The sequence below is a fragment of the Poecilia formosa genome, unplaced genomic scaffold (assembly GCF_000485575.1).
Source record: "Poecilia formosa unplaced genomic scaffold, Poecilia_formosa-5.1.2 Scaffold136, whole genome shotgun sequence".
Lineage (NCBI taxonomy): Eukaryota > Metazoa > Chordata > Actinopteri > Cyprinodontiformes > Poeciliidae > Poecilia > Poecilia formosa.
This window is the reverse complement of record NW_006800075.1, coordinates 1,436,304-1,460,811: the sequence shown is the minus strand read 5'-3', so window position 1 is coordinate 1,460,811 and position 24,508 is coordinate 1,436,304. Positions and strand designations below refer to the sequence as shown.

At 38.0% G+C, this 24,508-nt stretch overlaps 1 protein-coding gene across 3 annotated transcripts; it reads left to right on the top strand.

Moving 5' to 3' along the window:
- The first annotated feature begins 206 nt into the window (after positions 1-206).
- On the top strand, positions 207-23,195 carry LOC103145155 (cytohesin-1). Of its 3 annotated transcripts, none has more exons than XM_016676615.1 (12): positions 207-398; positions 11,122-11,204; positions 15,575-15,639; positions 15,878-15,944; positions 16,429-16,547; positions 16,701-16,894; positions 17,722-17,870; positions 19,411-19,522; positions 20,559-20,635; positions 20,711-20,782; positions 21,659-21,813; positions 22,587-23,195. In XM_016676615.1, exons 1-12 carry the CDS (start codon positions 308-310, stop codon positions 22,663-22,665), a joined length of 1,263 nt encoding a protein of 420 aa, XP_016532101.1. In that variant the 5' UTR covers positions 207-307; the 3' UTR covers positions 22,666-23,195. The 3 variants fall into 3 exon arrangements, with proteins under 3 accessions (XP_016532101.1, XP_007562541.1, XP_007562542.1); XM_007562479.2 differs by lacking the exon at positions 207-398 and adding an exon at positions 5,479-5,648; XM_007562480.2 differs by lacking the exon at positions 207-398 and adding an exon at positions 7,721-7,744 and having other exon boundaries at positions 19,411-19,523; positions 20,557-20,635.
- The last annotated feature ends 1,313 nt before the right edge of the window (positions 23,196-24,508 follow it).

Here is a 24,508-nt window from a genome sequence, read left to right as displayed (position 1 = left end):
AGAGAAACACTTGAGAAAGATGGTGGCATATTTTTGGTGTGGAAGAGAGCAGCTCAGGAGTGAGGTCAAGTGTGTGAGCAACAAGCGTGGAGGGAGGAGAGAGAGCGAGAGAGAGAGAAAGAGTGGAGTGGGAGTGTGGGAGAGTTCGTCAGACTGGTGATGGTCGGGAGGGAAAAACACAAACGCTTTATTCTCAGCTTTTGACTGAGATCGTTCAAGAGAGAGACAGAGAGCGAGGGCGATGCAGGGAGGTTACTGTTAACCTTACTTATTTTGTCAGCGATCTCTGAATGAATGCTGTGTTGTGATGGGGACTGTTAGTGAGCTGTGTGCGTCCAGTTTCCAAGCTTTTCTCTGCCCTACTGTACGAGGAGGAGCACCTGCTGCTGCAGCCTCAGGTGAGTACTTTACTTATCTTATCACTGTTGTGACCTGATGTCATTAAAAATTATGTGTTGTAAAAAAAAAAACACAGTGAGATAAAGTAGCTCCATAGTTTAGTTGCTGTGGTGATCGCAGAGCTCTCTATATTTCTGACATTTCTGTGTTCATGTACACACATGAGTCAGTGTGTGTGTCTGTGCGTGTGTGTGTGTGTGTGTGTGAGCTTGATTTGAGAACATGACGCACTCCCATCACATTCTGGTCCAGGATCCTCCTCTCCGGTGGGTGCCGAAGTGACATAATCTCCATCTCTGCCCACTGCTCTCTGCTCCTCGCAGGTGGTTTCTCACAGTGTCGCTCATTCAACAGCAGTTATTTACACTCTAGAAAAAGCTTGGCAGGCACTCACACAGGTTAATTTGATGTGGCTGACAGCTTTTTATAAATACACAGTGTAGCCGAGCCCAGTCATTTCTCCCCTTTTTGTTCCTTATTTTAAAGTCATGGGCCTTAAAACTGTGAGAACAAGTACAAATTTTCAGATAAGCCATTCAGAGCTGTGGGGAGTCTTCACCTCTGGACGTACTTTCCTGAATACTTGACATATTAGCAGAAATATAGTTCCAGGTAGGAGTGAAGATCATCTGCATAGATGGCAAATTGTATTTTTTTTTTCTTTCAATCATATACCTGCCAGTGATGGCCACACTTCCACTAACGCGTTAGTAGCAACAAATTGTTTTATTTAGCACTTTTGGTAACTTTGAAATCATTAAGCACACTTAGCTTCCACTAAGTACATTTTTACAAATACATTCTAAAGTGTTACATTTTGTAAACGTTTTGTCAACCATTTACAGTTCTTTCAGGATTAGACATTTGTATTCACGCTCTTATTTCTTACTTATAACAGTTCCGTTTTCTCTCCTTTTTTCCTTGTCAGTAACTTTTTTTTCAAACAACAAACAGTAGCGAAGCAGTAAAAATAAATACAACATGTAAAGGAATTATAGAACATTAAATTGGTGCTATAGTCTTTCAAAGGCAGATTTGAATTGAAGCTTTAGCTTTAGCATTAGCTTCTGCTAAATACCAGGTTGATGAAGCAGAAGTGATGGGTGTGATTTGTGCTTTAGGGTTAGCGCAACTAACATTTTAGTTTTTTCTGGAGCAAACTACCAGAAAACTGCAAAACAGCTGAAACTCTGAGTTCCTTTAAATCAAGACTAAAAACTCACCTGAATTGCTTCTGAACCATAATAAATGAAACATTGACCAACATATTTGTTGTTTAGATTTTGGTGATGACGCTCATCAAAATGTAATGTTTTTTTTTTGAAATTGTTCACTGTAAGGTGTTTTCTTTATGACTTTGTATTTGTAATTTTATGTTTTTGCTGAAATGTGCAATACAAATAAACCTGATTGATTGATTGATTGATAGCTACCCAACTCTGACAACCGCATGTATAAGATTGGTAAAAGGTCCAAAGCAACACTCTCTAGTTCATTTAGGGGATCCATTTTTTTAAGTACTTAAAAAAAAAACATTGATAACACAGCGTATCACTCCAATGGCATTTAAAAACAGTATCTTGATGCACATATTTGACTTTCATTAAGTTCGTATGATCCACATAAGGCCATAATTATGCACATAATTATACACCCCCACTAACATTTGGTTAAATGTCCTTTAGCAAGTTGCAGACCAGCAACACACTTTTTGTAGCTGCTAACAACATTCTGGCATGATTCTGACTCAACATTAGATCACTCTTCTTAGTAGAGTTTCTTTTAAATTTGTGAGTTTCCAGTAAAATTAATACATTTTCAATAAGCTACAGGTCCTTCCTGTTCCAAAAGCCAAATGTTAGCCAGATTTATCCAAACCAATACCAGTGCCAATCTGTGTTTGGGTTCATTAAAACATCCCCACAGCATGATGCTACCACCACCATACCACAACCTCTTGTGCACTTTTCTCAGGTTTGAGTACTCCAAACACGTTTCCCGTTATCATGGACAAATGATTTAATTTTTCATTCGCCTGCCAGTTAAAAATGTCTCTGGAAGGAATTGGGTTTGCCTATCAGGACACTTTCAGTCGGGCCTGAGGGGCTCCTTCCTTGGTCAACACCCTCTGAGTTGGTGTTAATGTTCAAACTGGACAGGAAAACTGCTGTTCCATCATTTCCAGTAGCAAAACCTGGTGGGTCCTGGTATGTTCCTAAACAAAGTGACAGTTTGGTTCAGTTGAGACTTGAACATGGTTGAATTGTTCCAATAGAACAATAAAACTGGTTTTAAATAGATAAAGCAGGCTGGTATTAAGCATCTAGAATGGACTCAATGCAAATGCTATTCTCCATAAATTTAGGAAATTCAGAAAAATGCCTGTAAGCCGAAATATTAGAATGAGAACTAAAATTTCAGCCAAAAAGAGAAATCCTTGACCATTAGTGTCTATATGTGTAATTTTAATTTTGACTGGATTGAGGAGGATTCAATTCAATATTTTCTTTTTCTGAAAGGATTAGTTGAGAGGAAGAAGATGCAATATCATCAAAGGTTGTGAGGATCAGCATGAAACTAATTAAACATCCTTCAGCCTGACTTCTCAGATTGAAAATATTTATATTCTCTTCCTGTTTACTGAGATAGTCAGACTAAGAGAAACTATCAGATAAAAAAGTTTTTAACCAAGAAGAGAAAAACTTCCATGATTGTAGCTCATTATTAGTCAAATTGTAAAATGATAAAGAGAAAAAAAAATCTCCACCAGGAAGAAAGCAAACCCTAACAGTGAAATAAATAAAGTGTTATGAAAAAGATTTATTTTTTAGTAAATGAATAACAAAGAGAAGTTAATTATAAATCAAAATGAATAACATTAAAGATAATGTCAGACAAAACATCAACAAAAGTAAAACTTAAAAAATCAAATTAAATTGTTCAAAATGGCAAAACAATCATTTGAAACACTGATTAGTAAAAAATATATATATTAATACAAATTCAACAAAATGACTCAAAGTCTGTGCCCTCAGTCAGCTCTTTGTTTTTAAATCTTTGGTTTGTGCAGTTTATAATTAAACCTGAGAATGACTGAGCTGCTGCATGATAAATTAGTTGTAAATAAAATATTTAGTCAAGCAGATGGCATGAGGCCAACCTTTGGATATAAATGCAAAACTCTGTTTATGGAGGGGGGGGGAAAGCACCATTCCTGTGGTTTAACATGATGGTGGCTGCATCATACTGTGGGAATGTGTTTCTTGAGCAATAACAGGAAGGCTGATGGACAGAACAGGGTTATCCTGGAAGAAAAGCTTTCAAATGCAGCAGAAGACTTTTGACTCAGAGAAAATGACTCTAAATATTTATACAGCCAGAGCTTGAATGGTTTAAATCTCTTCTTCAGACGGGAGTCGAACTGAGAGTTAGTGGAAAGTTCTGAAAATCGATTTTCACAGATGCTCTCCACCCAATCTGACTGAGCTTGACCTGTTTGTGCAAATCTGGTAGAAACTTGCCCCACGGACTGCCCCACTTTTCAGATTTCAGTTTGTAAAACAACTGAAACAAGTTTTGCTCCCAGTTCACAATTGTTGTGCTAATCTAACGCTTATAAATCTTCCCAAAACACGAAGTGGTAGTCACAAGATGTGAAAAAGTTAAAAATGTCTGAATACTTATTCAATTAGCTGTGTATGAGGAAGCTGTCTTGATTAAACTGTGAAATTCAGCAGCTTTTTTCCCACCACCACGCCTGACCACATCCTGTTTTTTGGTGGGTCCAGCCTCTGAATAAAGCAGTGATTCAATCACACAGCTGGAATCCCTTGCCCTCTTTTTCCTCTGTCCTTCACTACACCCTCTCCTCTCCCTTCCCTTTTTGCCCGCTCCCAAACGGTCCATCTCTGATAGCACACCAGCTTCCCCTTAAACTAATGTGTTTCTGTATGCTGCTGCTATTCAGCAGGTGGGGCTGTTATTTCAATTTCCTTTTTTATGTCTATCTTGTGAGGCCTGCTTCCTCTTCCTGCATAAATGTGGAAACAGCGATTTCTCTGCCAGGTATGTTCTCATACGGCTTAATAAGTTGGACAAACCCACAGCCCAAAAGGTTCTTGGAGTACTTTTTAGCATGTAGACTTTTATTTATTTATTTATTTTTTTTTTTTTGTCATACCTAGAATAAAAGGTGCAAACAGTTAAAGTCCAAAGAAAACACTCCATAAGATATTTTAAAAGCTTGAAGAAATTGTAACTAAGGCCAGTTTATATAATTTGTAAGATAGTTTGGCTCCTTTAAAGAGAAGATACTATATCAGGAAGGGTTTCCCCAATATAAACAATTAGGCTTGAAATCATACACCTCTCTAGGTGCTTTAATTTCTTGCTTTTTACAAAGATACATCGACTGTGAAGAAAAAAAAAATATTTTACTCACCTATAATAGGTTACGGCACCAAAAAATAGCAGAAAAGAGCAGTTCTCATGCCGCTAATGCTATGTGCCAGACCAATTTATATTAACTCATCATTTAGTCCTCTTCTATAACATTTCAAAAAAGTTGTAGCATTGAGAAAGGGATTGTTGAACCTCCTGGACTGTCTATGGCACTCTCTTCTCTTTAATTTATCCCCAGTTTTTCCATCAGATCTAAGTGTGGGGACTTAGGTGGCCATGGGAAGCTTTTTCTGTGTTGAATTGATCATTTTTTACACTCCTAATCTGGTTGAAAGATCCAATAGCGACTCATTTTATGCCTAGAAGTGGAGTGCATCAACTTTGAATTTAAAATGTCCTGATATTTCAAACTGCTCATCAGTGTTCACCTATATTTACCAGTTAAGTAACTTCTTAAGGTTGCACGGATTTTATTTATGGGTATCAGAGTAAAAGAGAATTAAAAGGTTTAACGTGACAAAGTGCAAAGGACTTCCAAGAGGTACTAATACTTTTACAGGAGACTTTAATACTTAAAACAAAGACGGATGCTACGGGGTCAAACAAAACGCAGATGTTTGTAAGGCGATCTCTGATTGGTTGCTGAGAGTTGAGGCTCCGCCCCCGCAGCCTCTCATCCACCGGCTGTTTCTCCGCAGCCAGTTGTCACTAACTGGCAGTTTAACGGTGACGGAGCTGTGAACGAGGGTTCCCCTTTGACCCCAAAACTTAATTAAAAAGTGACCAAATAAGATTTCCTTACGGAAACAACGATACCAACATGGTGTTGAAGTCCGAAGATGGAGTCGGTGAGTTTCCAGACACGGTTTTATTAGTTTGAGTGCTTCGCTAATCCAGAGGCTAAGCAGGTTAGCTGGTTTAAACTAGTTTAACTTTACGTCCCGGAATAACTGACGTCTCGTTTGTGTCCTGATATCACATCGTTAGGCGTGTTTTAGCTTTCAGTTTCCTGCCAGGGCAACAAGTCCTCATCTGGCTCATGTGTTAATGCTCTTTGGCAGCCCTTTATAGACTGACACAAGGGATCTATTATTATTATTATCTGGATTGAGGCCAGCCCTCATGGGGGGGTCTGTGCTTATTGTGCAGCAGCCCGTGTCTCTGAAACCAATCAATGCAGCCATTTATTAGCTGGATTGTCCTAAAAATACTCAGTTGACTTGACTTGATGTACTTTTGTGCTCTCTGTTTCCTAACTTGGAGCCACGGAGTTGGAGTCTGTCAGCAGTAGGAATCTGTGGAGAAACCGGACCAAACAGTGATGAACCTTACGTTGTAAATCAGCCACAGCTGTGCACTGGTGTTTCCTGTGAAAAACTGAGGTGCACTTTCACCATGTATTCAGTTACAGCACTCAGTTATAATATTAGGAAGACTGTTGAATCTGAGTTTGAGTGAAAGTGATAACTTAGGAAGAAACACCAGAATCTGAGCTGAGGATAACACATCTTTTCATTTCACAAATGATGATTAAATTTGATGAATACTGTAGATTTCCACATTAGTTTAGAGCATTTGACCACTGTAGTTCCTATTAGTACTTATGTTAACAAATTTGTCAATGGAACAGCGAATCAGAACAAAAAGATAGTCGTGTAGTCTCTTGTTGGATAAAATCATGGTTAGATCATGTTTTTCTAGACCGACACTGATTCCTGGTTCTCCCTAAAGTCTGAGATGTTGATTTAAAGAAACGAAAAAAGTTGTTTCAGCTCCTTTTTGATTTGCAGTAGTAGTTTTAAATCCAGCTCTCTGCCTCTCTGGGTACTCCAGGTTTCTCCCACAGTCCAAAAACATGACGTTAAATTAAAGGGTGTCTCTAAATTACCCTTAGGTGTGAGTGTGTGCATGGTTGTTTGTCCTGTGACTCTCTGTGTGGCCTGTGATGAACTGGTGACCTGTTCAGGGTGGACCACTCCAGCCCCATGCGACTACACACCCACCAGCGGATCTAGACCATGGATGCTTCAATTCATAACTTGCCAGTTATTATTCTACCGATTGGTTCACCTTTAGTTTTTGACTCACTCACACTCTCAAAACTTCCCCAGTTTCTCTCTCGGTCACATTAGGATGTTTTCGTTTCCTGTACGTTCAGGCTTTCATTTGTTCCCCACTGTTCTTTGCTTCCTTTCTTCCAGTTCTTACTTACTGGACTTCTAAGCCTTGAGGCTGCATGAATGCAATCAGTAATCGGGGCAGGATTACATCAATCTTTTGAGCCAGTTATCCTCAGGCCAGAGAACTCTAAAATGTACAATTATTCCATTTTTTTTTTCCCAAATCCCCAAATGGACAATTGATGCCTTGTGAACAGTGCCTGACAGAGCATTTTCTCTCTCTTATCACAAACAAACTGCTTTGCCTCGGGTCTCGGGTCATGTTCTTTTATGTGAACAAACACATGAATTAAAACAAAACACTCTACTGTCTGTGCCTTGCTTGTTTCTTTGCCATCGGTTGTTTTAAAGACATGCCTTTCCTCTTCATCGAGCCAAGGGAGGGAGCCTGCAGTTGATGCTCCACTCCTTGATGGATGGACGAAGGGAGGGGTTAGGGAGGAGACGAGATGACCAGGAGGAGGAGGGGGAGAGATGAGATTTTAAGGGTTTTCCTCCTTCACAGACACACTTAAAAAAAAAAACAAAGTTTGTCCTCATTTAGCTTCTGGCAGGCTGTGTCCTCTCCCGTCTGCAGTAATGAAGAGATTAGAGTGGCAGAGTGACTGAAGAACCGCAGGACTGACCTGACTAAGAGAAACTGGTGACTAAGTTCCATCCTGAGGTTTTTTTTTTTTTTTTTATAATTATTTTGGCCTCAAGTTGTTGTTCTGGAACCTTGAAGAGCTGTGGGGAAGAAGAAAAGCAGACGCCAGCGTTTTCTGGTACGATCATCAAGATTGAGACACAAATGTGTAGGTGTTCGGTGCGTCATCTTAACTTCTGCGTGAGAGTTTTTTTTAGTTTTTTTTTTTATGCCAAAACTTGAACAGGATGAGCGTGTGCATGCATGAGTTGTCACATCTTCTTTAGAAAACTTGTGAAAGCAGGAAACCTCAGCTTAACGTACAGTAGCTGCAGATTGATTATTGTGCATGTTTTAAAGGATGTGATGCATAACCTGCTAACCACCAACGCAGGGAAGGAGAATAGAGAGCAAACATATCCAGAGCGGCTGATCATCAGTAGCTTTGCAACAATGAAGGGTTGCAAGTTGCAGAACGATTGCAAACTCTGTGATATGTGGAGCTGAGTTTTAAAAAACGTACTTATGTTGGATGTGTCTGGATTGTGCTTTATAAGCTGTTATAAACAATCTAACCTATTTCCTCTTGCAATAAACCGTCGGAGGAAGTGAGTAAATGCCAGTTTCGCTACCTTTTTTTTTTTTTTTACAACGGCATGTTTTTCTGGTCTTCAGGTTAATAACGAAAGCCGCTCTGGCCTATTTAAAGCCTCCTCTGGGCGATAATGGGATGTGTGTGATTAGTTAGTGCGTCACTGGGTGTGTTCTTGCACTAGATCATATCTAAACTGATGTCAGACATTTGTGGGTATTTTTTTTTTTTGGGTGGGGGGTTGATTCAACACATCCATGGCTTATGGTTATAAAAAAAGGTTTCTAAAACTAATGCTGTAAATTTGTGACGCGTTGATCTGATTTGCATAAATCAGAAACAGTTGATCACCACAGATTTCGGAGTAAAAACGTAAGAAAGTAACCATTCATGGTTCCCACATTAAATTTATTTCACTACTGATTAATATACAGCTCAGTGTAGGTGTGGGTTTCATCCAGCCAAAGATCTGTTTGTAAATATAAGTATGATGGAGTAACCTGAAGTATTTTGAAGTAGATAAGTGCAAGTTCTTGGGAGCAAGTGAAATGTGTAATCTTACTGCTGTCAGTTTTTATTTAAACAACTGGGAGGAGCTGGTTAGAATCTCTAACAGCTCAAATGAACTCCGACCCCAAACCCCAGAGGAGTAGAAAAGGAGGTGGATTAGCAGTTCTTTCCAAAAGCTCATGGTGTCATCCAGGACTTCCTGCTGTGGAATATCATCTGTGCTGCTCTAGATATTAAGCTGTTAGAATGTCAATCAGAGGCTCCTTCAGATTCGATGCAAGACTGACTGCTACTGGAAATCGGTCAAGCCGACAGCACCACAATTCACATTGACATTTGAATAACATGAGTCACTAAAACATTTAATTTCCCTTTTGGATACATAAAGTATTTTTGAATTGAATGTTACAAGATTTTGAACGCAGAAGTATTGATGGCTATACTTTACTAGTTGTATTATTGGACTACTTGTATCTGTAGGTTTTAATTAATGTACAAATATTTGGACGAATATCCCCATTTTGACTGTAGCAGCCATGCCACTTTTTTCTGAAAGATTTAAAGACTGCCAAGTCAGAACAAGGAGTTTTTAAGCGTTTTAGTCTCCTGTGTTTGACCAAGAAAATTTACTGATAATTTATGTAGTCCATGTGAAATGGAGCTGATGTACTAAGTGACCCTGTTTCATGCATTAGTGGTGATAAAGCCTGTTCTCACGGTGTGCCCTGCTTCTGCAGAGTAACGTTGTCATGTAACCAGGGAGAACTGAACAATATGAACTGATTGAAATCTCTCAGCAGGATTCCTCTAATGAGGCTGATTTGTCCTCCGACTGGTTGCTACTCCACTTTAATTGCTCGTTCTCTGCTTTTATTTTCTTGGCTTACATACCTTTTTTTAAAAAAAAAAAAAAAAGATAAACCTTATGAAATAATAAATTAACTACTGCTCACTGTGTCTGGGAATAAAAAAAAATGTGAATGTACAGCTATAACCACAATCTTACTTTCCCACCTGTTGCCGGCCTTCTTCCTCTTCCTTTTCTTCTTACGTAAATTTTCTTGAGAAAAACCACCAGACTGGCTCCGCCAGATCAGTGTTGGTCTATTTATCACGGCTCTGCAGATGTTTTGTGTGTTTGCGGTACATGAACTTCTGTTCTGTCGGAGCCCACACTCGGTCCTGTACTTTTAGGGGTGTTTTCCCAGCAGGGAGGAAGCCAACACCGCCACTGAGAGCTTGTAATTGTAAAGTATGATATGAAATTCGCTTCCCGTCCTTACTTTGCTGATATTCCTTTTGTTGGAGCTTTTTGGTTTTGGTATTTTGCTCTGCTGAAAGTATAAATCTCTCCAGTTAATAGTTAAATGGTGCCAAACCAATCAATTTTTGGTAAATGTTCAACATTTTTTAATCCCCTATGCTAATCAGAGTAACTTAGGAATTAATATTTATTTGCCAAATATTGTTTTATATTAAATATTGCTAGGCTAACACAATGTTCGCCCTTTTGTTTTGATATGACTCGGTTCATATTTCACCGTAGAGCATGTTAGTACTTCTACAATTCATTGTATGTGGGCAAAACTTGTAATAAAATTCTAATAAGAGTATTTCACGTTATAAAACAATTTCTAGTAGAAAATAAGAAGTACACACATCTTATTTATTTCCATTGTTTTAGCTTTTAGGATTCTTTAATCACATAAATAACTACTTGAAAGTCTAACATTCAGTGTTTTGTTTATTATTTTAATTAACAATTACTTCATTGTGGCAAAATCTGTAATCATAAGATTGAAAAAACTTTAGAATAATTGTTTAAGCTTTATATTTATTAAATCTTATAGTTGTGTGAATTTAGTCTACTATGATCTGGCTTCAACACTGAGTTGTGTGTGGGGGAAAAAAGAGCAAGTCTGGTGGCTCCACGAGCGCTGATAAAAACCATTTACCCACTTTTATTGTTCTAAACTAATATTTGTTTTCTATCGGATTAGTGCACTTAGTCTTTCTATTGCTCATATAAAACAGCTCAGAGCAAAAATGAGAGGTCAGTGCTTTTATAATCTCATTTTGTTCTTAATATTCATTTTTTTCCCCCCTCCTTTCATTACAGCATCGTTATTGTAGTCAAACGATATAACTTCAGCTTTATGTCTGAGATCCTGTTTGTTTTGGGCAATGAGCTTGAGTCCATATTCCTGTTGGTGTCTGTGGTAACGGGTGGTGTAATCTGATGGAGCCCAGATTGTGTTGCCATAGTGAGCCAGAGCGGTGGGACTCTTGGATCTCCATTCTGCTGTTGTTTCGAAGTGTGTGTATGTGTATGTGTGTATGCTGTAATTGCATTGTGTGTAGGATGAGGGAATATTTGATCTCTGCCTGAGTGCTGCGTTCGTTTCTGCCCTCAGTGCCTGATGACCTAAGTCCAGAGGAGCGACAGGAGCTGGAGAGCATCCGCCGCAGAAAACAGGAGCTGCTGCAGGACATACAAGTAAGAACGATTCTCACAGACGTGAGCCGTTCCTTTCGTTTTTATTTCTCATAATCATCTCTCAAACTGTAAACGGATTTCATCTAAAGCCTTTGTTAGTAATAGAATCACTTGTTTGTGTTTAGAGATTTGTGCCCACTCTTGTTGCATTTAAAAAATAATCTAGACTATGAGTGTATGAATAATAATGAAAGCAGTTTGGTCATATTTAAAATTGTTGTTTTTAACATAAACACACATTTAAACCTTCATCTTAAATATTTTGTTTGGGTGAATATTACACGATAGAGCAGGGATTGAATAAATATGAAACATAATGCCGTATTTGCTGAACCCCTTTTCCACTGATACCCCTAAATAAAATGCAGTTGCCTTCAGAAGGCACCTTATTGGTAAATCCAGTCCATCTGTCTGTAATTTAATCTCAACATAAATCCAGCTGTCCGATGACGCTGCAAAAACACAAAATCTTACCAAGTTTATGTGGTCTAGCTTCTACTGCAAATATCTTATTTCAAGTGTCCTAACTTAAAGTTAACTTTTCAGCAAGATGTTTTAAGTCAATGATTGCTTTATATTATTTAAAAAGTACTAGTTCCTCTGGTAGATTATTTCACTTTTAACATGGGAAAAATGTCTGGTTACAAGAGAAATAATCTGCCAGATTAGGCTACAATTAAGGAATTATTTATTTAAAACAAGATACGATAGATTGCTGAAAAGTTACTTGTAAATTAGGTTTCTTATTTCAAGCGTCCTAAGATATTTTCACAAGAAACTGGACCAAAAACATTTATAAACATTTGTGTTTTTGCAGTGTAACTCTGAAGAAGTGGCATAGATCTAAAATCCAGTTATGAATCTGTGGTGAGACCTGAAATTTGATGTTCCCAATTCTCTCCATTCACATTTGATTTTGGAAAAAAATGAACAAAATAATGGGGGAATGAGATAAATTACATTAGACTGCTTCATACAAGTCAAAAAACATCTTGATACTCAGTTACCAAAGAAAGAAGTGAGGAGACGAGTGAAAGTCAACAATCAACAGAGAGTTGGAGAGTTAATTACCGAAAATGTGTAACATAGAAAGTGTTGGAACTCACTGCTGCTTTGTAGGTCAAAAAGTAATCTGTGTAGCGAAACCAAGAGACAGTTTCATAATTAATAAAAACCTCCATTTGCAAGGTTAAGTTCATAGGTTAATATTAAAATTAGAGAGCCAGTCCGCCTTCAGAAAGCACTTGGTTTAAAATGAGAGGAGGCTGATGGCTCATCTGCCTATTATCTACTTTAAAAAGCCGATGCATTAGAAGAAAGTCAGGGTTTCCTCCAGTGTTTTATAAGCCTGTTGGGCCACCAGGCTTTACTTGTGCCCCCACCAGACTAAGCATTGCTTATTTACTTAAGTATTTTTAAAATGTTTGCATTTTTTAACACTTTATAGTTGGTGTTCAGGCATTAATCTTCCAATCTTTCAATAGCACATAATTATCAAGTGATATTTTCAAATTTCCTGTCAACTTTAAACTTTTTTAACTCAGAAACACAACGGATTGCTGGATGAATGACTGAACTAGCACCCACCCACTGGATTTAGCAAGTTTTCTGGGAGAAACCTTGAAAGTACATTATTTACAAATATAATTTGATGGGGTTGTTCCACTCTGAACGTTCAAAGCCAGGTTATTTCAAGATGAGTTGTTTATAAAATAAGGGAGAAACCCGGATTATATTTCACATGTGAAACCTTGAGGTTGCAGCTGTTGTTTGCATTTTCTCCTCGTTTGAATACCAGTCTGTGTCCTTGAGTGAAATTAGACTTTCATGTCTGGACCAGCGAGTCTCGTTGGGCTGATGGGGGTCAAAGGATAGGATCACCAGAGCGACGCTGTACACAGACGAGACGGATGATCCTCTTTGTTTGGGGTTGGGGGGGCCCACATATAGACGACCTGCAGGAACAGATTCCCTCCTGCTTTTGCCCTCTTTACAAATAAATCAACAGATAATCTACTTTTAAAGGGACAGGACAGCTATACTGTAAAAAACTAGATGACTTTTTTATATTTAATTTTATATCAAAGATTAAAAACTGTTTTCAAATGACATTATTCATTGAGAAGAGAAATAATGACTCCCTAAATTTAATAGTGAAACCGAGTATTTCTTTGCAGATTTGTTTGATTTTTTTTTTTGGGCACAATAATAAACGTCTCGCTAAAGGTCACACCCCCTATTGTGATCTTAGCCTAGGCTTTGACTAGGACAGTCATAATTATCATTCTGTTGATCTATGAAGACTGGGATTTGATGGTTTGTTTAGGAACTAATTGTACTAGAGCTCAATGTAGCTTCTAGCCGTCTATCTTTAATTATAAGAGCAAAAGGTTGTTTTTTTCTCGAGAGAGAGAGCCATTTCTGTTAAACATGGGTTTCTTATTTTAAACAAAATTAATAAAGCACAAATCTTTTAAAGTCTTTAGTCGGTTTGGCTAACTTTAAAACGTATATCTGGTAATAAAACTGGTTAAGTAATTACATGTTTGGGTCTATTTGATGAGCACTGACAAATTATTTCAAGTAAAGATACATATTTTACATATTTATTTAATAGAATTTCTGCATTTATTTATTTACCTAACATGCATTATACATTTATTTTACATTTTATTTTGTTAAAATAAGAACACATACAAAAATATTAGCTTTTTTATTTACTGCATTGTGAATCTGTAGCCTATGATGACACCAAATAATAATGAATCTGTTAATAAACTATTTTTTAATTAGCTGCACAAACATGAGATCATGGAAAATTAAACTTGGACAATATTAGCTCTGGGAAAGTGGAAAATGTTATTGTCTTATAGACTGAAGGGTTTAAGAGTGCAGTAATTAAAACTACAGTTTTTTTGTGTCAATATTGATTATAGAGAGGTTTTGATTGCTGACTTGATTCAGTTTCAGGTTAGAAAATGTTCTTAAATGAGACTTTATTAACTATACATAAGATCTTTAAACAGTAGTTTCTACTAAAATGTGATTGAAAAACCAGACAGGTTTAAAAAATGATTTGAAACGTGGATCCAGATCAAAGTTTTATGTTGATTTGAAGTGTTTTCTATCTGCTCTGCAGCCTGCAGGTGGTGATGATGAGCAAACTGATGAATGTCATGTTGTTCTCCGAAGCTCCGCCCACTTCCAGCCTCAGGGACAGATGGGTTATGAACCATTGCAGCAATACAGAGATGGTGCATTGTTTCTGTGTTTCTGGGAAACGGAATCAGAAATAAATGCAAAAAATAGTATTTATTGTAGTTTCCAGATTCCCTCAATGGGAGACGTTGAGTTTTCTGCTCACAGGATTCAATACACCGTCTGCAAAACAAATCAAATTTAGTTTAATGATATTTTCCAAAAACGATGTGAAAACCCCCCCAGAAGTATTGAAAACTAGTTTTCCAGACTTTAACACTAAGTATTATCCTTTCTCTCTTTCTCCTCAATCCTTTCTTTCTTTTCTTCCTCCCTCATGTCCTTTTCCAACTTTATTTATACCTCTTTCCTTTCTTTCTTTGTTCATTTCTTGGTCCATCCTCCTTTTCTCCCCTGTCCCATTTTTTCCCCATTATTCTATCCTTGTTGCCCCATTTTCCTCTGTTTTGTCCTCCTTTCATTTTCTTTCCTTCATTCTCTTTTCCTTGTCCTTCTTTAGTTTCATCCTGTTTTTTTTGTTTGTTTTTGTTTTTCCAAATTCAATATTTTATTCCAGATTTGTTCTAAATCTCGTTAATCTTTTTAAAAATATATCTGCTTTAAAATTCCTGTTGAAATTTAGTATTTTATGTTTTAAAATGAACATGAAGGACTGGGAATTCTGGGAATTTGAGTCTTAAAAGTGCGTAGGAACCCTGTTGTTCTCCTTCCTCTCATAACTTCGGACTTGCCTGAGCAGCTCCACTAAGCCGGTCGGTCTTTGATCCATCATATTCCCGTATTCTCCCCGACACCCAGGCAGACCTGTGAGGGCGTCAGGGAGGGGCGGCCCGATAAATCTGGGTCAGCAAAGGGAAGAGGGGGCGAGCGGCGACCCCAGCACAGGTGCCGCAGCGGATCTTTGCAGAGCGAGGCCGTTTCACAAAACTCCTGCTGAGAGGAGGAATCACTCAGGACTGAATCATGGCGGCACTTTTTTAGGAGGCCTAGTGGGTTGTCACTAGAGTGGGAGGTGCTGGTCGTGATGAGCTGCTCAGTGGGGTTTTTTCTGAAAGAAAGAAAGAAACTATTCTAATAATGAAATTAAATCGTGACTGTTTATGTTGAAGCTGACCGAATTTCCCCTGTTCCTCTTCTCTGTCGTCTCTTAGAGGCTGAAGGATGAGATAGCAGATGTGACCAATGAGATTGAAAACCTGGGCCTGACTGAAGAGAGGTAAAGTGTCCCTCAAATACCATGTCTGTGCGTAGGCAGCGCCGCTCTGCTCAGCCTTTGTTTTACATTCACAGACACAAAAAACTTGTTTGCCTCATCCTTTTACACGACGTTCTGATTATGCATCGTCTCGCTTAAATCCAGTTCGTTGAATTGCTAAAATGAGATTATATTTGTAGAACTAAACTGAACATTTATTGTTAAGTGCTGAGAGTATTTTTGCTTTATTTGATTGCAGGAAAAGCATGCAGAGGAACAAACAGATGGCCATCGGCCGGAAGAAGTTCAACATGGACCCCACAAAGGTGAACGCATCAGTCAATCTCTGCGTTTAACAAACAGTGGCAGACATTGACATCGTCAATTAGCTTAGTAATTGATTAATCTTTAGCTGGAGTACACAGAGTAATTGCTGAAAGAACAACACACTCAGTGCAGAAGTTAAATTAATGCAACAACATTATCGCAGTTAAACAAATTCTCATATTCTGGACAGGAAGGATGATTCAAATAAAACTTTTTGAAAATATTTTCTGTCTGTTTTTAGACTAGAAAGCGAGAAATCAAATCTGAAAAATTGGAGATTTTATTTTAAAGCCATATCGCTGACCCCTACTTAGCTTATTGTTGAGCAGGTAAAAAAAATGACTCCATTTTTGGTGATTTTAGTTATTAAAAATCATACATTTTTGTGGCCCATAAGTCCTGAAATAGACTGATTTTGTTCTTATTCAGTTGATATTTTCGGATCCTCAGCCTGAGTTGCTCGTTTTCATGTCTCCTCCTCAGGGGATTCGCTTCCTGATCGACAGCTCCCTGCTGAAAAACACCAGCGAAGACATCGCTCAGTTCCTCTACAAAGGAGAGGGCCTCAACAAGACGGCCATCGGCGACTACCTGGGGGAGAGGTGTGCTTATTTAATCCACATTACTGGAATTATGATTCATGATGTTACACAAGCAGCTCCAGGCGAGCTTTAATCCCGCGTTGTTTCATTGTTTCTAACGTCTAACGTGGGCTTGTGGGTGTGTGTCTGTGTGGGATCCTGTGTGTCGTGCAGGGATGAATTTAACATCAAGGTTCTGCACGCCTTCCTGGAGCTGCACGAGTTCACGGACCTGAACCTGGTCCAGGCGCTGCGGCAGTTCCTGTGGAGCTTCAGGCTGCCGGGCGAGGCCCAGAAGATCGACCGCATGATGGAGGCGTTCGCCCAGAGATACTGCCACTGCAACCCGGGCGTGTTTCAGAGCACCGGTGTGTGACACCGATTCAAACACACAACGGTTCTGATGTGCACACAGAAACTTTAAGGGCTCAGAGTGGAGACAGTCTGCAGAAGAACAGGATTTTATTTTATGTTTTACAGGATAAGAGTTTTAAAAAGAAAATAAATGGATTAAACAAATATTTCCAGATCCCAGATATCGCCTTCCTTCCTTCTATCATTCTTTATCTATCACCTTTCTTTACTTCTTTCCATCTGTTCTTCCTTCCTTCCTTCCTTCCTTCCTCCCTCCCTCCCTCCCTCCCTCCCTCCCTTTATCCCTTCCTTCCTTGTCACTTTTCTTTCTTCCTTTCTTAGGACTTTCTTACCTTCCTTCCATCCTTCCTTATTGCCATCCTTCTTCCCTTCTGACTACCCGTATGTCTTCTACTTTTTCCTTTGTTGATTCTTTCCTTCCCTCTCTTCTCTCCTTCCATTTTCCTCGTACCCCATCTTCCCTTTTTCTTTTTCTTGTCTCCTTATCCTTCTTCATTCCCTTCTCCTTGTCTCCTTTCTTTATTCCTTCTCATTTCCTTGCCCTTCCTTCCATCCTAAATTGTATCTTTCCTCCCCTCTTTTCTTTACCTTCTTGTTTCCTTTCTTTTTGTCCTCCTTTCTTCTGTCCTTGTATGAAATGTAAACAGCTCTGAGAGTTTGAGATAAATTGTGTTGGAACCTGTAGAGAGCAGCCATCAGGTATCATTTCCAGGTATGTTTCTGTTTCACCTGGAAACAGAAACATATTTTTATTTTCAGGAAAGCCTAACCAAGGACATTACGACAGAAACTTGACATTCAAGTTCTGCCTGTTTTCCAGATACATGTTACGTGTTGTCTTTCGCCGTGATCATGTTGAACACGAGTCTGCACAACCCGAACGTACGAGACAAACCATCAGTCCAGAGATTCACTGCCATGAACAGAGGAATCAACGACGGAGGAGATCTGCCGGAGGATCTGCTCAGAGTGAGTCCAGTTCAGTTTGTTCTGACAAACTCCTTCTCTGCCGAGGCTCCTTTGTGTGAACAGACTGAAGTGAATTATATCGTCTTTCATCTCTAATACTTCCTCCAGATGCATTTGTTTTTTATTTCAACTCTGTTCTAAAAGTCACACGTCTGTATTTTAGATTTAGATTCAGGATTGAGTTTTCTGCAATGTAGTTTAACATGAAGTTTGCTCCTTCATCTTCTTCAAATTAAACGAAATTGGCATCAAACATTTGTGCTACGTTTGCGCAGAAAACTGTAGCAAATATCTTTAAAATGATAAAAACGTATCATTTTAAAGATTAAATATTTCCTGAGGTCATCAGAGGTCAAATATTTGACACCAATTTTGTTTAATTTGACGAAGGTGTGGAGGCCAAAATCACTCAGGTAAAATGGATTTATAATCTGTTTATTATTTAAACAGATTTTTGCTATTATTATGATTGATCTGCTTTTTGAGTGGGACTAAAAAATCCAAATCAAAGCAAAGCCTGTAACTTCTTTTCTTGCGGGTTGTATTGAAGCTTTTGTTCTCCTGCTAATGTCAAACAGAACCACGGTGACCACAGGACCGTGGATGTAGCCAGACAGGAGGTCAAAGTTCATGCAGTAACCACAGCTTTTCCATCAGCAGCTACAGCTTCATTCACAATCAATCCCTGCTGCGCTTTTCCTGTAAACGGCTTCCATGTTTACTCTGTAATCCATATTCTGACTATGTATGTGTGTGTGTGTGTGTGTGTGTGTGCATGCGCGTGTGTGTGTGTGTCATATTCATGACATACATTCAGCAGTGAAACTCTATATACTCTTGCTTATTTTGTGGAGATCTGGGGAAACAACTATATATTTTTTTTCTTTTGGGTTTATAGAACCTCCAACATTTTTAATTTCTGCCAAAAAAAGCCATAAAGATATTAAATCCCATTGAATAGAACCAACTAAAAACCAATTAAACAAAGCTTTGTTTATCTAGTTAAGGTTTGCTGAGTAGGGAAACTATAAAACTGCACACAGTAAAAAATAATTTGCTCCTTAAAATATTCAGAAACTGTTTAAGGAAAAGGATGACGATACAAGCTAGGAGTGAAATATAACTTAAAACAATCACGTATAAATATTAAATTAAAAAGCATGTGAATAGTTTCAGAATATCTTTAATTAATAACACAGTTTATAAGGGATTGAAAGCTGAATATTTGAAATCTGATTGAAATCTTTGATGGTGGTTTTCTTACTTTTTTAAAATCCTTTTATGTTCCTCTTTTTTTCTTTTGGGTTTAAATGTCGGTTCTGAGTTTTCTGTTAATATTTTCTGTACTAAATTTAGTTTAAATGTATTTATAATTAACACTTGTAAGCTGAGTAGCTTCAGCCTAAACTTTTTCAATCTTTTGACTTTTTGAATCTAATTAAATGGAATTGGAGGTTTTATTGACTTTAACAACCATTACTATTATTTTATTGTGTTTTAGATAAAATAATATTATAATATCTGTCATCATTATCTGCAGAATCTGTACGACAGCATCAAGAATGAACCGTTTAAGATCCCAGAGGATGATGGGAACGACCTCACACACACCTTCTTCAACCCGGACAGAGAAGGCTGGTTGCTGAAACTCGGTACGTTTACTTTAAATGTGTTAAATTAGGCAAACGGAGAACTGTTGTTACTTTGTGTTAATGTTCTTCTTCCTGCTTGTGTTTCATGGTTCTGGCTCCAGGAGGTACGTATCGTTTCGTTTTACCCTCAGTGCTTCGCCTGCGGCTGTGTGTGTGTGTGTGTGTTCGCTTCTTTCCTTCACAATGCTCTTTAACGTCCCACTTCACTTCCAGAGTTCATATGGGTCCAAATCCTTGAAAATGCTTGAATTCAATTTGGTGTTTTCAAGGTTGGGAAATTTCTTGATATTCAAACTACACAGTTTGGTAATAAAGTGAAATTTAACATTTGATTAAACCAGATATTCTCATCCACCTAATAGCGGGACACAAACCACGTCAAGTTAAATCAGACTAAACTTTTCTTGTTTTATGTTAGTTAGAATTACTAAAATTATTTCTATTTGCTAAAAGGACATTTTTAGAGATTTTTTTTCTTTCATTTGTAACTTTGTGTTTGAGCGTTTAATTTGAGCAGGAAGGTAATTTATCTTGACATGATTTGTTTGGATTGTTCCAATGTAATTATTTATTATTCCTAATGGCTCAGTTATTTATTGATTTGTGTCATTTATCAATACATTTATACGTTTAAGAAAGTTATTGGAATTGGGGGATTTGTCATTAAATTAGCGTTTTTATTTTCAAAACGTAAAATTTTTGTCATATATTAGTTTTATTCCTGAATCTCAAGATATTATTAATAGCAGTGAGAAATTAGATTATATAACAGTGAACTGAATCTGTTTTTTTTTTAGTTGATTTGTATTGTTTTTATCTCCAAAGTGGTGATGGAAAATGTTGGAAACTTGCCTTCGAAATGCTTCATTTTACCGTACGAACCCTGGAGTTCACGCTCGGCTTCCTGCTGCTTCATCCTGATGTGAAATCCACGTCTGCTTGTGGCGTTTTAACCTCTGCTGTCTTGCTGGACTTTGATTAACCTGCTGATTTGTGTCGCAGCGCGTCAGTTTTCTGAAGTCTAATCTGTCCTCAGGTGGACGAGTGAAGACCTGGAAGAGACGCTGGTTCATCCTCACAGATAACTGTCTCTACTACTTTGAATACACCACAGTGAGTGTCGGTTTGCAGACGAAGGCTCTGCTGCGTTCTTGTAAAGCCTGTTCTTATTTGTTTTGTTTTCCTAAGGATAAGGAACCCAGAGGGATTATTCCACTGGAAAATCTCAGCATCAGAGAAGTTGAAGACTCAAAGAAACCGGTAAACTTTTTATTTTGTAGGTTTCCACATCTGGTTCAGAATCAGATTTAAAAGAAACGCTAAAAAAAAGTTGACAAAGAACCTCAGGTTTCTGCAATACTTCAGGTTTAGAAGAATGTTTTTATGATTTTTTTATTTATTTTTTGTTTAAATTGTGCAAATCATTTCCAGCAGCATTTATACCTTTAGCTCTGCCAATATAATGATGTGACGACTCATGTGTCGTCACATCATTCATCTTCACCCAGAGGTGTTTATTGTTCGTCAAACATCTTTTATCCTGAAACAAGAAGCTCTTAAAAGTTACAGGTTTTCTTTACTTTGTGGTTCTCGGTACAAACGGAAAAATTAGTTTTCATTTTCCTAAAACTAGATCACATTTTGTCTCCTTGCAGCCACAAACTTTAATGTATTTTATTGGGGTTTTGTGTAATAGAGCAGAAACTGAATGAAAATGATGCGCATCATGATAACAAATTATAGTAGGCGATAAACTGCCACAGAAGTTATCGCAATAAATGATAGCATTGTTGTTTTGAGACTATATTCAAGGAATAATGCAAATACTCTGTCAAAGACCAATAAACTTTAATTTATGAAGAATATTAATCACTGGAAGATGTTTTAAATATAAAAAATAAATAAACAAAACAACTGAAACGACAAAAAGTACAAAATTGTATTTTTGTCATTCAGTCTTTGGCAGACTCATTTTAGTTTATCTGTCATGCAATTAACTTATTCATTGCAACCGGCGGATTTCAAATTCTAATTTGGGATGAAATAAAGAAAACGTATGCGATTTTGTTTTGTTGTTGTTTTGTTTTCTGTGTTTTAACTCAAAGTTTCCGACCCGTTCTGTGTTTCCTCGCCCAGAACTGCTTCGAGCTTTTCATCCCCAACAACAAATACCAGGTGATCAAAGCCTGCAAGACGGAGGCGGACGGCCGCGTCGTCGAGGGCAACCACACGTTTTACAGGATCTCTGCTCCGACTGCAGAGGAGAAGGACGAATGGATCAAAAGCATCAAGTGAGACCTTTAGCTTCTTCTGGATCAGAACCACAGAACAGGGGGAGGTTCACGTTCAAAGGTCCAAATCCCATTTCTAGATGAGATCAAAGCTCCAGAGCATCAAACCAGGATCAAATCTCTTTAATTAAATCTGCTTACAGCTTAAAATGAAAAGAAGTGACACTTTGTTTACAGATGGTCGTCTGCTCTGATTTAGAAACATGGAACATAGAGAAAGCTTTAGATTTATTAGAAGATTTATCATATAATGCAACAAAATGTATAATGCTCAGTTTTTACATTTCATAAATTAACAGTTTGATTAGAGAGACTTGGACTAAAATATGTGTTGCCTTTGAAAATTAAACTTAAAAGAAAAAGAATAAAAACGATTAAATGTTTTGTAGAGTTGGACAACTTTTTCTAGTTGAAGCTAGAATTTGTTTTCACTTTTTTGTCGAATAAAATAATTTTCACATTACTACTTTTTCTGTGAATGTATTTTGATTGTAAAAATATTCCAACTCATGATAAACTTGAGTTCAGAAATCTTGTTTAATCTTCAGGCGTTTCTAACTTATTTTATACGACTTGTTGATCATTTTTCACTCATGTTTTGAACAACAAAGTACTTTGAGTTTGAAAAAAACAAACAAGTAAAACCAGAATTAGTAATTAAATGGATATTTAAAACAGTAGTTTGTCATTTTAATTATTCTGTTGGATGAATGGACCAAACTTTGCGCTCAGCCTGTGATTCTTCTTCTTCTCCTCCTCCTCTCACCCTGCAGGGCCGCCATCAGCAAAGACCCGTTCTACGAGATGCTGGCGGCTCGGAAGAAGAAAGTTTCGTCCCTGAAGGGGCTGTAGGCGTTGTCGGGGGATCCATCACCATGACAACGACTCCGTTACCTCCAGCGGTCCCCTGATTCCTCCTGCGTTTGACCCAAACTTCAGGCAGGTTGAGTCAGTCAGAAGCCTCACCTGTGCTTGGACTGTTCCCTTTACGATGGCCTAATTGAGTCATATTGACCCGATGAGTTTTTTTCCACGCAGTATTTGGTTTCAGCGCGTTAAGACCACAGACTGTTTCTCCAGGAGAGAAATGCAGTAAAACCTTTAAAAAAAAAAAACACTGCAACTGGAATCAAACAAGGAGGGAAGAAACGAGCATTTCTTATCGAATGTTGTTGCATAAATCCCAGCAGCGCTGAACGTCAGTGACCCGTTTGTAAATGTGTAAACAGTCATTATGAACGCAGCCTGGACCTTCATTCTGTCCCAATTTCTAACTGCTTGTTTAGATGGAGGTAATGTTCAAACAGCTTAATATTTATTTATCCATATTTCCTGTAATTTATTGTTTCTTTTCCTTGTATTAAAAATTTGCACAAAAAAAACCCCCCTGTCTCCTGTTCTGGTTTCTAAAGTTGATAAAATCTCATTTAAACAGGTTTTGACCGTAATGATCCGACTGATTAGAGGAAATTAGAAATGTTCTCTCAGCAGGTTGAACATTATGACTGGAAAATCTCGCTCCGTCTGTCTGGTTCTTACAACCACTCACTCATGCCGATGCTCGCTGCAGATAAAACCGTTTACAAGATCTTATCTGCAGGACATTTCTGTCAGCAGCAGCAGCGTTTTCCGCCTCTTCCTGCTGATCTGATCGCACCGCGTTTTTCAGCACAAACATGGGTGTCAGAGTTGAGAGGGAAGTGGGGAGATTCCCCGTCTAGACTCATGACCTGAAGAGCAAAACGGTGAAGAAGCGCTCCTGAAGCGAGCCGGCGGTGGTTTGCTCGGTTACCACCGACGCCCACACAGTCTGCAGCGCCGTGCTGCTCTGCAGGGTTTGGTTAAACTGGGCGTTTTAATGGTTGGTCTGTGACTTTCTATGAGAAACTGCCTTCACTCGTTTTCACACAGGCTGGATTTTACACCTCATGTGAATCAGAGTCTGAACCACACAGAGCGGTTCACCTCTGCAGCTCCTCCACAATCGACCTTTAAAGCATTTAAAACTTAAACGTTTTAAAGAGCACGCTTACATTTTTACTTGTAACTGGGACTGGATGGTAACTACCTGCGTGTACTGGAGTAACGATTTGGGGATAAAAAAATACTTGGAGTATTTTTGCTACAATCTTATGAAGAATCAATGCTGTTGAGTAAAAAGTGAGTAATTTCACTGAATGAAGAGCCGAAAATTCACCAGACAGACCTGCACTTTTATTAGTTTAATAAGTTTTAAATTGAAAGAAATCAATTTGGAAAAATTGACAAATATATCAATTATCCAAGTTTATATTTTAACAAATACCAAAATTTCGACAACTTTATATTTGGTCCATCTGATTATGTATTTTTTAAATATTCAATTATGCTTTTACTAATTTACTGTTAATTCCTTCAACAGCTACAGCTTGGGTGAAGTTTTTGGCTCTCTACTCACCTCTGCTGTCGGTTCAGGCTGTCAAATGTTTGTTTACAGAGCAGGAAGGATGAGGGAGGTTTTTACAGAAAGCAACAAGGAAAGCAGGAACTACTAGATACCATCAATTTGAAATTACCCAGGGAAGACGCTTTTTCTGTCCTATCACTGGAGTTTATTAAACTCTATTGTGTCTTTAACTGAAAATGTTTTGGTAAAATGAGCAAAACGCAGGTTATGAAAATCACTTTGAAATTCTGGATTCAGTAGCAGATTATT